Below are 14,405 nucleotides of genomic sequence, written 5' to 3'. Positions count from 1 at the left end.
TGCTTATAAGAACTTCTAAAAGCAAGAAAGCAGAGTAAGACTGCAACCTTAGCTGTATGCTGACACAGCATGGTGACAATGTCCAGATGTCCAGCTGCAGCAGCGAATCCCATTGCAGTCAAACCATCATGTGACTGAGCATCCACCTAGGAATACAACACAGGAAGTCTCAGGTGTGGTTGCAGTAAATTGGCACAATCTTCCCATTTCAACCTACTGTGTTGCTGTGAAGTCAGGTATTGAAAATATTGCAGTAATATTAAAAAAAACCTCCTAATAACTATAAAGAAAATATTTTTTTTTTAACCTGAGCTCCATGGTCGAGCAGCAGTCCCACGACGTCTCTGTGGCCCAGGTGAGCGTGGACACACAGCAGGGGGGCATTGCTGAGGACATCACTGCGGAAATTCACATCAGCCCCAGCCATAATCAGCAACCTGCTCACCTGAACAGGTAGGAAGCCAAGTTACAGTCCATATTACCGAGTGAATGTGGATGTGTGTGTGTGTGTGTGTGCGTGTGCAGTATGTTACCTTGATGTTTGGTGTGTAGAGGTTGCGCAGCGATGAGAGAGCAGGGCTCAGGCTCTCTGTGCTGTAAGACAGCCACAGCCCCTGCAGAACTGAGGAGGAAACCCCTAGCTTCTTACTCAGACCCTGAAGACAGGAATGGACCCCACAGCAACACATAGTTAGACATGTGGATAACAGACCAGGAGATATGTATTTTCTGTTTTAATAAATCAAGCAACCTGGTGGAAAACAGCACAACTGCTCTTTAGAGGTAAATTTGTATGTGGCACTCATCCTCACAAATGTTTTTACCACACACTGATAAGACATCTGTCAGCTAATAGTAAGTAAGTAAAGTAATGTTAGCATAAAATTAATAACGATAGCATAAATTAATTTCCTGCTGCTTGCCTGCTACCTGAGAACAACAAAGCCCCCTAACAAACTTATTGGATAGTCATAAGGTGTTAGTTACATCTCAGGCTCTGACCGGACTGTTAGATCCCAAAAGTCAATTTTGCCTTCTTAGTTGAAAGGGAGGTTTACTTCTAACATGTTTTCCATCCATTGCTTTTAGGTTTCTATTAGTTTATGGAACCAGAACAGGTCCTTATGTCTGCCTACAGTCTACACCAGGTCACTTGAAAAATCTTGTGTGTGTGTTTGTGAGTGTGAGCTAACCTTGTAGATGTGTGCTTTCAAGATGTGATGTCCGAGCTCTAGTGTCTGCTGTCGATTCAACTTTCCTTCTTGTCTGCAGAGACAGAAGGCCAGGAGAGTGTGACCGCTCCTGCAAACAAACAGAAGGACAGAGAAGCAGCTGAGTGAAGACCTCTCTCTTTCTTCCTCTGCCCACCCCACTCTTGCTCTCTAAGGTCAGTGTACCTGGGGTCGCAGAGGAACCTGTCATCCTGACCCTCCTCTCTCCACATCAGCCACTCCCTGAAGGAGGCATGGTTTAGCATCCTGCTGCCGTCGTTCCGCCGCATCAGGAAAGGTGAGAGCTGCTCCAGACGGTGCGCAAACTCCACCCAGTGCAGCGTTCCTCCACTCATAGCACCTGCATTGACCACCTCAAACAGCTGGAGGAGAGGAGAGGAACTGTCACATTTCAGGTGGATTGTTCCATTCATAAAGTGTCATATATATGCAACAAGACTAAGAGTCCACAGCCACGCTAGCTGCTCCGTGAGGCTGTACTCAGGCACAGGGGTGCTTCGAGCTAAATGCTAACGTGAGCATGCTAACATGGTTACAATGACATTTCTAACATGTTTTTGTTTAGTGGCTGTTTACCATGATCACCATCTCAGATTAGCATGTGAGCTGATCAGCCCCAACATTAAGAACAGCTGATGCTCTCATTAGTTTTGCAGGTATTGTATCATATACAGTTTGAACAAATAACAATTTTGACCTGATGATAGCACTGGATGAAAAGCTAAGGTCATTGCAACGCACTCTGAGGGTATACACACACAACCTGATGGGTCGTACCTGCTGGTCGGTCAGCGGGTGCAGAGATGCCACAGTAACGTTAAGCAGTGGCAGAACTCTCTGAAAAGACGACTGGGTCGGAAAGCGCATGTTGAGCTGCAGCAGGTACACCTCTGCGAGACTCACAGGAACCACCTACACACACACACACACACACACACACACACACAAAGTTACAGTATTCCTGTTCACCATCTAGCAAACTGAATGTGCTTACCTAAGCAAACAGAAAATTAAGTGACTCATACACTGAGTCAGTGAGGGCTTAAACTTAAACAAAACGTTCAAATACTGTCTGCAATTACACTTTTCACATTTTAATTGCTTTGCTCTTCTAATTCCAATTACATGAACTTAAAAAGACATTTCAAAACCTTTTACTGGCTCAGCTTCAAATGCCTCTTAAACTGCTTTAAATACTTTAACTGCCACTCCCATAAAAAAAGCTCACTTGAAAACAAAGGTTTATGGAATTTTATTTCATCTTAACCACGTTACAGCCATTTTCAGAGTAAGTAAGCGCATTTCTTCAGAAAAATCCTAGTTTATTAACACCAAAAAGAATACTAGTGTAAATAACCAAAACAATTACAAAGTAGGTAAGTAATTATCTATTAAAACTGACTGACCGACTGACTGATCTGTCATTTTACTTTCCTCCTTCTCTAGCCTCACCTTGAAGCTCGAGCTCTTTAGAACCAGGTATCCTCCCTCGATCAGGTCCAGGGTCAGTTTCAGGTACAGGTACGATCCTTTACTCAGACTCTTCAGGTGGCTGATCAGCTTGGCCAGCGCTGTGTTGTCAAGGCGGCCATTGCTCAGCGATACATTGCTCTGGATCTCTGCACTACTGTGGATCCGCTGCATCAGGTAACCCTGAGAGGAAATAACAAAGCACAGACATAAAGATGTACAGATAGACAGACAGATAGAAAGTCAGACAGACAATCAGACAGCATGTTACCTGCAGGTCCTGGTCTATGGCATTGTTTTCTTCCATCCTGTCCAGAGAGATGTGATGGAAAGGCAGAGAACCCGTGATGTCCTGATAAAGAGTGAAACAGTGAAACAAATGTAAACAAACAGCATCTGACGTGACTCAGGGAGAAATACTCATGGACAAGGTCATGTTTTATAGTTGTAATCATGTTAAGCTTAGTCACGTTCTGCAGCTTCCTTCCTCACTTTCTGATTCTGTCCTTGAAGTTGTAATGTCAGACGACTGTATGAAAAGCACCTTGAATAAAATCACAGAATCCTTTGGGTTTGAACATTGTTGGAAACATTTGGGATGATGTAAGTACACAACTCACCACTATTTATAATAAAGGCCTGACTGTTTTAAGACATTATATCTATAAGGTTTGGTGGATAAGAAAGGCTGTTGTAATTTTTTTATTTTTAAGTTTATATGCGTGTACACTAATATATGCATAATGTACCAGAATACTCAGCAGCTGAATACAAAAGTTCCTATTTTGTCTGTTTTTACTTGTGTGTGTGTGTGTGTGGAGTGTGTGTGTGGAGTGTGTCTACCTCCTGACTGGTCCTGACTGTGGTAATGACCTTCAACCAGGAAGGAAATTTTTGGATGTTTCGGGACAGGAAGGAAGTCAGTGTGTCACCGTAGTCCGGCCGGTGGAACTCTGCCTCGTTCAGCCCATCGATCAGTATAATAAGCCCCGCCCCATCTACCTGCAACTGCCTCTCTGGAAAAAAAAACCAAGAGAACAGGACGAGACTGATGAAGTAGTGACCGAGGCTTTACAGACCACAAGCGTACAGTAGTACTGGTATGTACCTCTGCAGAGAGCGTCCAATGGTTCGAGTATTCCTCTCTGGAGGGCAGAGCTGGGATCCTGGATGCACGAGCGCAGACTAAGCATGCTCTGTAGCTGTGGTGACCGGTGCAGCAGCTCCCGATACGCCAACAGCTGAGGGGCGTCGCTTAACATCGCCGCCATATTGTGGACAAACTCCGGAACCAGACAGGTGTGACAGTTATCAGCTTGGCAGAAATGATATGAGACTACCTGCAAAGACAGGCGGGGGAAAATATTCATCATTTTGTCTGAGTTGAGTTGAATTTCTTTGTTAACATTTTCACAGATGAGGTTTAAAGGAACAGTTTGTCACGGTAGAAAATAGTTTGGTTGACATGTACGTTTTTTTGTACAGCAAAGTGTAAAAAGGACGAGATGAAATGTTTTCCTCCGAAAGGTAGTGCACCAAGTATAAAGAGGCATAAAATCGAAATACTCTAAGTACAATGCTTGAGTTGATGTACTTTGTTTCGTTCAGTAACTACTTTCTTGTAATCTACTGTGTGACACTGTGGATCCACTTTAAGTGGTGTGGAAATTCTACCTGTCCTGCAAGCCTCCTCAGCGCCTCCTCTTGCCTCCTCCTCATCTCTGGAGTCCCAGGACAGCTTCCTCCTCCTCCTTCATCTCCCCCTCCTCCTCTTCCCAGGGAATCATGGGAGAAAGAAACAGCTTCTACATCTGTAGTGTGTGTGTGTGTGTGTGTGTGGGGGGGGGGGCGACAATATTACAATGTTTAAACATTTGAAAGCTCAGTACAGATGTTAAGACACACATTTCTTTGTGGCTGCTGCCATCGTTATTGCATTTCTGCTGCTTTTGTGTATTATTTCTTTCCATTGCATGAATTGATGGGTTTTTCTGGTGGTTGGCTCAGCTATGAGTCTGGCTCATTTTACTGGGTTCTGCGTGATGACTCAGCTGTCTCTCACAGAATGAATAAGGTTGTCTTCATGGCTGGAATAACTCACTGGGGGTCTTCTGGCAAGCATGTGATTTGGGCTTCAGCCAACATTCACTAAGGCTCCTTCAAGTGCTGATCAAGTGCAGGGTATACTGTTTAAAATCAAGCAAACACAATGCTATGTGCAGGAACACGTATTCTCGCAGGTTTGCTGGTGTGTGCATTTTTGACATAAATTGTGCAAAGTTTTTAAGATTTTAAGCAGAATGATTTGTAATTGATCCCCTTGTTCAGAGAAGGATAAAAAGTCATTTTAAGCTGAGTGTAAATTAAAGCCACAACTGGAATGAATGAATAATGGAAAGAACAATTTTACTTGTAAATTACCACTGGAATCGCACTGGGCAATGTTGCAAGAGTTTTCTTTAAATAAAACGGGAGGAAATCCAGACAAAAACGGGTCATACTGTAATCCAGCAATTTATTGCAGAGAAAAATAAAGTTGGTCTGAAAGTCTGCGAAGCCCAGAAAATATGATGTAGACGGCCGAAAAGTTCTTTTGGGATGAAGCTCCCTAAATGTCTGAATGTTAAACTATGTATACCTCTGTGTATCTACACCACGTGGCAACAGTATCATACAAAGTCATGCTGTTTTGGCTACTACACAGACAAAAACCCTCTGGATTACTGGTGACACAGGAAAAAAATGAAATGTCTGAATTTGATGGTAATTTAACAAGATCTGATGTGATTTTCTAAGCATGTTTGTAGTCTTCCTTCCTAAACGAACACCACCAGATTGTTGCAAGGTGTGCATATAAACTCAGAAAAGAAGTGGTGTGATGTTTGTGTCAGATTGTGTCTGAGGATGACAGGTGAGTGGGAAGAAGCAATAAAAATTAGGATGCTGTTTGTGTATTCAGAATGCATTATTTGTCACTAAAATCTCACCTTGCTATGAATCCCCACATAATGTGCATAAGCAGACATGGTTATGATTCACAGGGATCCAGACTTGTGTTTTTTTTTATACAATAATACAAGCTCATCGAAACTAATGCAAATTTTCTTTCTTTTTTCTTTCTTTTCATTGCATCGGCTATTTGGTTTCATCACAAGATGTCTGACAGCTCAGACTTGAAGGACATTCTGAGATCTAAAAAACCCCTAGAATTACCTCCCTGTGGTTCCATGTCTGTTCAGACTCATTTGACATATGCAGTGACTGATGGAAAGCTTCATCCCATGGTGCAACGACAATCACCTGAAGGTCAATATCAGCAAAACCAATGAGCTTCTGATGGGCTACAGAACATCTAAAACACAGATGCCTAACATGGATCTTTAATCCAGGATATTTGACCTTTTCGACATAAATTGCCATCAAATCATCATTTTTTAGCTTTGATGACTTTTTACCTTTGATCACCAACATCTAATTAGTTTGTCCTTGAGTGAAAGTACATGTTTGTGCCAAATTTGAAAAAATTCCCTCAAGGTTTCTCAGATATTGTGTTTACAAGAATCGAACAGACACACCAGCAACTTGACGTCCTATTGCTGGTGCAGAGGCATAAAAATATTAGTTTGAAAAACCAGATGAAAGCATACAGAATTAGTTGGTTTGAGTTGAAAAATTAAGACTCAACCCATTTACTCCCTGACTGGTTGAGATGAAAGACTGATGGTAATATTGCTTACTACTTTGCTATACTTTTCATATACAGCATAGTGATCTATGAGCAACATGAGCGAACGATGAGGAACGACGAACCAGAGACGCCTCTCCAATAACAACAAGATAGTCATTTGGTAATAAAAGCACGATGTGGAAAAGATCTCTCTATGCTTACTTTTAAATGTGGTTTGGTTGCTGCCTGCAGTTGACCACATCCTGTTTCCATGACAACTGAGCGCCACCAGACGAGCGATGATTGCCGTTTTGCCAAAGCCCATGCTGCCAACGATGACCACGCCCTGACTGGTTGATGGGTCGCCACCGCGAAGACAAGAGTCCACCTCCTGGAAGAGCCACTCCCTGCCAGTGAACAGCCAATCAGAGGAGAGGCCAGGAATCTCAAAGTGGAGGGGCTTCAGGTTGAGAGAGGGACTGAAACAAACTGCAGGAGAAGAGGGGAGCACAGGAGTATTGTTATACTGCTTGTGAGGTAGTTGTCTCTGTGTGAGTTGAGCTATGACAAAGTGTGGGAACATGTTTACCTCTGTGGTCCTGTTGACTGCGACTACTCCCAGAATTCTGTCTTGGCATTCTGAGGGATGCCCTTGAAGGGATGTGTCTCTGCTGCTCATCCAGATAGGCTAGATCCTCAAGATGGGCAGAACTAGTGGCTGGAGAGACAGAGGGAATGATGAAGAAAGCTTATTTTCTGCAAAGACAATAACAGGTAGTAGCATTTTATTAGCATTCTTCCAGATTTATAAAACCCTTAAAACCCTTAAAAAACCCTTTTTGTTTAATAATCAGCACATAAGATGAACAAGTCTGTAAGAAAACATTGTTCTTACTACCACTCACAGGGCACATTCTGCTATGAACAATTTAGTTACAGAACCTGAAATCTGTTGTCTGTGTTGCTGGTGGCAAATGGATGATAAAGCTATGATAAATGGTGCACTGTTTTTATTTTTTCCCTGAGACTGGCTTATCCTTCCCAGCAATGGCAACTGAGGCTCATGGGTATTATGGAATTTAGATCCATCCACAATGCCATCTAACTGAAAACAAAAACCACTACAGGGGTTACCGCATAAGATTAGATAGCAGAACTTGATAGCGGAGATGGTTTCCACTCAGTCCAAGGGGAAATGCTTGTGTAGTGCATACACCAAAAGCTTCATGGGTTTGCAGCCCACTGAACATGTACAGTAGTGTTTCTCCTGCTGGCCACACCCACAAGCTCCTGTTCAGCCCATAGACTTCATGTTGTGATTTTTAAATCACTTTTCTAGGAACGCAGAAAGTTTTACAAATATGTTCGTTCACGGATCAAAAATTCACAATAGAAAGACTTATAAGAGACAGCGTTTGTAGTTCAAGGTGTCCTGTCAACAGTTCTACAGTCTCTTTTATAAAGGAAAAATCATATCAAAGTCTAAATAACACAGTCAGGGGTTTTAGTATGTGACTTTTTCTTGTTCTTGAGCAGTAACTGCTCCTGGATTCTCCCCTAGTTGCCTGGAAACACTGCAGTGTCAACAAACTTTCAGACTAAAGATCTTAACACTCGACACTACCCAGTGGTCAACCACAACAAATGCAACCATAACTTGAAGGAACCAAAGAACGAACACATAAAACAAGCTAAAATCTCTTTACATCCAGACACAAAACCCAGTGTTTGAAACACAGAATGGTCTGTTCGCTAAAGTGTGATTATGTAGATTTTCTTCCTTTCGTTATCCATGAGTCGTGAAGTGAAGAACAGGCAGGATTTGTATGATATTGTTCGAAGAGGGCAGAGTCTTGACTTCCCCTACAGCCGCTGTAACGCTGATTTGGAAGCTAACAAAGTGCTGATAAATGTTGGAAATACTGAGTCGTCTTGAACAGAAACCTACCGAAAGCTTGATCCAATCAATCCAGTTACAGTCCTCCAACACCACAGAGAATGTCAGTGCTGGCTGTGCCTTGTATCCTGTATGCATGTGTGTGTGTTCTGAAAAACGTCATACATGTCCTTCCTTCTGCCTTCCTTCCTTCCTTTCGCAAAGAGCTCGCGGTTTTTCATTTTTATGAGACTCAGAGAGAGGAAAAGAGGAAAGGGAGGATGATATGTGAACATGTTGCCCAGACGCTGTCTGTTTTTCAGACATGGATCTCATTATCCCCTCATCTTTACATTTCTGTGAGTGCATGCCGCCTCTTTACAGATCTAACAGACAGTCATTTCTTGTTACAGCGAATATTGTCCTTTAAAGTCACAATGGAAGGGAGTTTGAAGCATCTTTAGCATTTGTAATGTTTTGTATTCCCAAGTGAAGCATGTGGACAATGTTTGGCCAATGAATCAGATCTAAAAACTAATATTTTACTGTAAATTTAATAGCTGCTTTTTTGGTTGGGCAGCAGCAATGTGTGATCATAACAGTCATATGTTACTGCTATTTCTGATGACTTGCTGAACTTGTTAGTGAACAGCTACCTCTTAACACAGATATGGAGCAACATTTGATTGTAAAACTGCAGTAAAGGTGCAGACTGCAAAGACCAAATAATAAGTTAAACCACATTAAAATGCTCAAATACAGTTGAGCGGAACTGTTATTGATAATTCTTTTTGGTCTTGTCATAATGAGCGATCACTTTCATATCATTTGATATGTTGTCGACATGTTGGTCATTGCAGTTTTTAGCAGATATTTCTTTAGAATAAAAACACTACAGAGGACACAGTTTTCACTTGCAATCATACTCCCTTAAAAGTTTTAATACTTCTAATCTGCTTTATGTTATCCTGAACTGCAGTAGTGGACGTATGCAAAAGTTAACTCCACTGAGGCATTTGGAATCTTGCTGGTAATGAAGGTGAAATGAAGCTGATGGTGAAGAAAGCTACATATGTCTCCGTTTGTTCCAGGCTCTGTTTTAATCCCCAAGTGGATACATAATTATCATGGAGGAAAGGCTTTGTTTGCTCACTATCACTGAACTCACTACAGAAGAGAAGGAGTGATGGATTTCCTTCCTAGCAGGAAAGAGTGTGTGGGAGCACACCGCAGCCACTTGATTCACACTCACACCCACACACGTCATCCATCTGCCATCTTACCAGCCACTGAATTAGGGCGGGGCATGAGGTAGAGAGGGATGGAATGGGTGGAGCCTGGTGAGTGGGAGGGGCCAGGGCCTCGGTCTGGATGCAGTTTGTTGAGGCTGTAAGTAGAGGCGGCCATGTTGTTCTCGGCTCTGTACAGGAAGTCGTCATTCGCTCTTCCCGCCACTGCCATACAGGAAGAGGAAGTGGAGGCCACCACTGGGCGGCCCACCTGCTGCCAGAGGTTCAGGCTGCTGCCATGGTAGCCATCACCGTGGTACTTGGTGCTGTCATCCCTCTCTGCTGCTGACTCAGCAGAATAGCTGGTCAACGTGGCTGAAAGAGGGAGTGAGGGGACAACAGAAAATGATAATAAGTTAGCAGCTATTATTCATAAGGGTTTCTTTTGAAAGAATCAACGTCTATAGTGTGTCACCTATGATGCCGCTGTCTCTGCTCTCCAGTGTTGAGGTGGGGGAGGTGACGGAGGCATGGTTGGAGGGGGCAAGCTTGTTGCTGCTATTGCTCTCTCCTCCAGCAGGAGGCTGCAGTGTGGAGCAGGGGGAGGTGCTGCTACTGGCCAGACTGGAGGACGGAGAGATCCTCTGTGGGAAAGAAGAGAAAAAGTATCCTCACTTTCTTCTTAATGTCTTTGTTCATGCTGTTCCATGCTGTTCCATGATGTTCCAATGTTAAATGTAATCACTTTTTCTGCTAAAGTAGACTTACTGCAATTTGCATTCTTTACTCACATACAATTTTGAGTCACTTATACTTGAGTATAATCATTTTATATTGCTTCACACAGTGCATCCGGAAAGTATTCACAACGCTTCGCTTTTTCCACATGTTACAGAATTAAATTTCTCTCTCAAAATTCTACACAAAATACCTCATAATGACAAAGTGAAACAAGTTTGCTTGAATCTTTTGCAAATTTATTAAAAATAAAAAACAAAAAATGTAACATGTACATAAATATTCACACCCTTTGCCATGACACTCAGAATTGAGCTCAGGTGGATCCTGCTTCCATAGATCATCCTTCAGAGGTTTCTACAACCTGAGTTGAGTCCACCTGTTAATTCAGTTGATTGGGCATGATTTGGAAAGGCACACACCTGTCTATATAAGCCCTCACAGTTGACAGTGCATGTCAGAGCACAAACCAAGTCATGAAGTCAAATGAATTGTCTGTAGACCTCCGAGACAGGATTATGTTGAGGCACAGATCTGGAGAAGGGTACGGAAAGATTTCTGCCACATTAAAGATCCCAAAGAGCACAGTGGCTCCATAATCCGTAAGTGGAAGAAGTTTTGAACCACCAGGACTCTTCCTAGAGCTGGCTGCTCGACTAAACTGTGATCGGGGTAGAAGGGCCTTAGTCAGAGAGGTGACCAACAACCCAGTGGTCAGGCCTGTATGGTAGAGTGGCCAGACAGAAGCCACTCCTCAGTAAAATGCATATGAAAGCCCTCCTGGAGTTTGCCAAAAGGCACCTGAAAGACTCTCAGAAGACGAGAAACAAAATTCTCTGGTCTGATGGAACAAAGATTGAACTCTTTGGCATGAACGACAGGCGTCATTCACCACCTGGTCAATACCATTCCTCCTGTGAAGCATGGTGGTGGTAGCATCATGCTGTGGGGATGTTTTGCAGCGGCAGGAACTGGGAGACTAGTAGGGGTTGAGGGAAAGATGACTGCAGCAATATACAGAGACATCCTTGCTGACAACCTGCTCCAGAGTGCACTGGACCTCAGACCGGGGCGAAGGTTTATCTTCCAACAGGACAACGACCCTAAGCACACAGCCAACATCACAAAGGAGAGGCTTCAGGACAACTCTGTGAATGTCCCCCCAGTCAGAGCTCAGACTTGAACCCTATTGAGCATCTCTGGAGAGATCTGAAAATGGCTTTGCACTGATGCTCCCCATCCAACCTGAAGGGGCTTGAGAGGTTCTGCATTGAAGAGTGTGATAAACTGCCTAAAAAGAAGAGTGCCAAGCTTATAGGATCGTACTCAAAGACTTGAGGCTGTAACTGCTGCCAAAGGGGCTTCAACAAAGTATTGATCACAAGGTGTGAATTTATGTACATGTCATACATACAGTATATATATATATATATATATATATATAAACTTCAAGCAAACTTGTTTGACTTTGCCATTATGGGCTATTTTGTGTAGAACTTTGAGGAAAAAAACAAATTTAATCAATTTTGGAATGAGACTGTAACATAACAAAATGTGCAAAAAGGGAAGCGGTGTGAATACTTTCCGGATGCACTGTACATCTACTGAACTGGTTTGTCTTTATTTAAACAAATTCATTGAATAGCTCCAGTTAAGAGTTGGTCACTTCTCCCTACAGATACAAAGGTAATTATAATATGACGAAAAAGACACATTAAGAGAAGATCAGAAATGATTTTTTAAAAGAAATAACAAATTGATGAGCCACTTAAAAATACATTATGTGATTAACAACTAATACTGTGGTTGCAATAAAAACAATACATTTTAAAAACTGGAAAAGATTAATTTTAAGATACATAATTAATAAGTTTATTGTTATATGGTACATTGAACAACCAAAAATTACATAAAATAGGCAGATATAACATTCAAATGCAGTTTACATATTATGCAATTATAGTCAAATCATACACTATACTATATGATAATATAAGGAGGGCATTCTGCAGCGTGGCAGAACTATTTGTGTTGTGACAGGGTGGGATATAAACATTAATGGTGTCCTCCTTGGCTGAGCTGTGAAGTTAGCTAATTTAGTCAGCTAGCCTTCCGTCCATGAGTAGATGAAAATGTCCCTGTTCAAGGTGATACAGAAATAAAACAGTTTGTACGTGAAATTGCTCACAATAAGGTCTGTGGATTATTTTGAGTAACCAGGTCCTCATTTCTAGAAAGCAACATTGCTGTTGAGTTTGTCAAGTGTACTTTTTTTGGGCCCATTAACAAAGTTCCACCTATCACACCAAAACAATTTAGAAAGATAAATAGCAAGGAAAGAAGAATAATATGTATTTTTGATTTCGGAATCAACTGTTCCTTTCAGACTTGTGTATTTTTGTACTGTGTTTATTTGAACTGGCAGCCATGAGCAGGTTGAATAAATTTGGCTTTGTTTTCATTCAAGCTATCAGGAGCTAACTGGCATAATGTGATAGCACTTGTTAAGCACAATACCTTCAGAAAGGCAGTGGGCATTTAGCTGGTGGTTCAGTTAGAGGCCTGTGACAACAACACTGTCATGAAAAGTGACATGAAAGAAAACCTGACAGGAAGTAAGGGTCATTGTGAAAATTGGGGATGAAAAAACAAATTGTTGACTTTTAAATGTCTGTATAAACATATAATACCAAGCCATAATTGGTAACTGTTTAACTGACATGAAAAAAAGATGTTTATTTTGATGGGTTACTTAGCTTAAATAAGTTTTAAGTCAGACTGTGTTTTTGATAGGTAGAGCAAATGAAAAAAGACACTGAATTATTATTACTGATCTTATCCATTTACTTATGTACACAACAACACAACAAAACCACAAACTACTGGAAAATTACAATATGGTTGAATTCACTTCTGAAATCTGAATTATACAGGACACGCAGCCTTTATATCTGAAATGTTCTTGAAGTTAGGCAGCACTAAACACAACATAGATGCGTGTCCGTGCGTGTGTCTGTGTGATCTGATTACCTGTCCATCATCCTGGCCATGGGACCCTGGTTCGCCACTGATGATCTTTTCCCCAAGCAGGAAGCCTAGTCTGGTTATCAGAGCGTCTGCCGCCTCGTCGACTGACGGAGGTGGCCCTAATTCCTCATCTTCACCTGAAGAGTGAGCAAGTGAAAGAGAAAGGGGACAGGTTTGTTGTTTTAATTTCTCTTAACAAATTGAACTGCGACACAAAAAACCCCAAACATATCTTGCACAACAAGGAGGATATTCATACTGTTTTAAAACAGAGCACATACATCATAATTTTTCATTCAGTACTTGTTTTGTGCCAGAACTTATCTTTGGACCACCTCAGGCAGTGAAAACAAGTTGTGAGCACAACACTGAGAGACAAAAGTACTGAACTCCGGTGTGGTATATGGCTGATTTTCAGGGGTTGGGCTGGGCCTCTTACTTCCAGTTGAAGGGAAATCTTAATGCTTCAGCATCTTGGACAATGTTATGCTTCCAACTTTGTGGCAGCAGTTTGGTGAAGGCCCTTTTCTGTTCCAGCATGACTGTGACCCAGTGCACAAAGCAAAGTCCATAAAGACATGACTGGATGATTTTGGTGTGGAAGAACTTTACTGGCCCACACAGAGCCCTGACCTCAACCCCATCCAACACCTCTGGGATGAACTGGAACAGATTCTGGGTCCAGGCCTTTTGGTCCAACATCAGTGTCTGACCTCACTGTTGTCGTGCTGCATGAATGTGCAAAAATCCCCACAGAAACACAACAAATTTTTCTGAAAAGCCTTCCCAGAAGACTGGAAGCTGTTACAGCCGCAAAGCTGTCCATGTATTTAGGATGCAATGTCAAGTCCTCATTGATGTAATGGTCAGGTGTTCCAATGTTTCATCTGATAATGCAAACTTGTTAGCAAATATTGGCTATTTTACAAATATATATATAATATACACAAAAATATGTTTCTGAAAACATTTGAAGCAAGAAGCAGGAAAGGCAGTTGGACAATGTGGATTCATATTTCATCAACACTGCCCAGTTTGACAGTCTAACTTGTGATCTCAATGCAACTTCTGTACTGTTGGTTCAAGATCAAGTTCTATCTGTAGTTCAAACAATAGGCCCGGACCCAGCAGAAGTAATTCTGATGATGTCTTTTGTGTATTTTACA

General features: G+C 41.9%; 1 protein-coding gene across 3 annotated transcripts in view; it reads right to left on the bottom strand.

Annotated features, from left to right (window-relative positions):
- The window catches only part of tanc2a (tetratricopeptide repeat, ankyrin repeat and coiled-coil containing 2a), a 49,993-nt gene that overhangs the window by 8,655 nt on the left and 26,933 nt on the right, over positions 1 to 14,405 (bottom strand). For 2 of the 3 annotated variants that reach the window (XM_046416596.1, XM_046416595.1), the window contains 16 exons: positions 13,243 to 13,376; positions 9,950 to 10,118; positions 9,529 to 9,849; positions 6,959 to 7,087; positions 6,592 to 6,858; positions 4,377 to 4,513; positions 3,811 to 4,042; positions 3,546 to 3,718; positions 2,974 to 3,054; positions 2,685 to 2,885; positions 2,010 to 2,144; positions 1,398 to 1,594; positions 1,194 to 1,302; positions 534 to 656; positions 308 to 445; positions 48 to 146 (listed from right to left, as the gene is read on the bottom strand). In XM_046416596.1, the coding sequence (XP_046272552.1) occupies positions 48 to 146; positions 308 to 445; positions 534 to 656; positions 1,194 to 1,302; positions 1,398 to 1,594; positions 2,010 to 2,144; positions 2,685 to 2,885; positions 2,974 to 3,054; positions 3,546 to 3,718; positions 3,811 to 4,042; positions 4,377 to 4,513; positions 6,592 to 6,858; positions 6,959 to 7,087; positions 9,529 to 9,849; positions 9,950 to 10,118; positions 13,243 to 13,376 (2,645 nt within the window). Of the gene's footprint in view, positions 1 to 47; positions 147 to 307; positions 446 to 533; positions 657 to 1,193; positions 1,303 to 1,397; positions 1,595 to 2,009; positions 2,145 to 2,684; positions 2,886 to 2,973; positions 3,055 to 3,545; positions 3,719 to 3,810; positions 4,043 to 4,376; positions 4,514 to 6,591; positions 6,859 to 6,958; positions 7,088 to 8,317; positions 8,442 to 9,528; positions 9,850 to 9,949; positions 10,119 to 13,242; positions 13,377 to 14,405 lie in introns of those variants that run through there. The other variant, XM_046416597.1, reaches the window with a different exon arrangement.

Source organism: Scatophagus argus, chromosome 16 (assembly GCF_020382885.2).
Source record: "Scatophagus argus isolate fScaArg1 chromosome 16, fScaArg1.pri, whole genome shotgun sequence".
Lineage (NCBI taxonomy): Eukaryota > Metazoa > Chordata > Actinopteri > Scatophagidae > Scatophagus > Scatophagus argus.
This window is presented reverse-complemented; position numbering and strand designations above follow the sequence as displayed.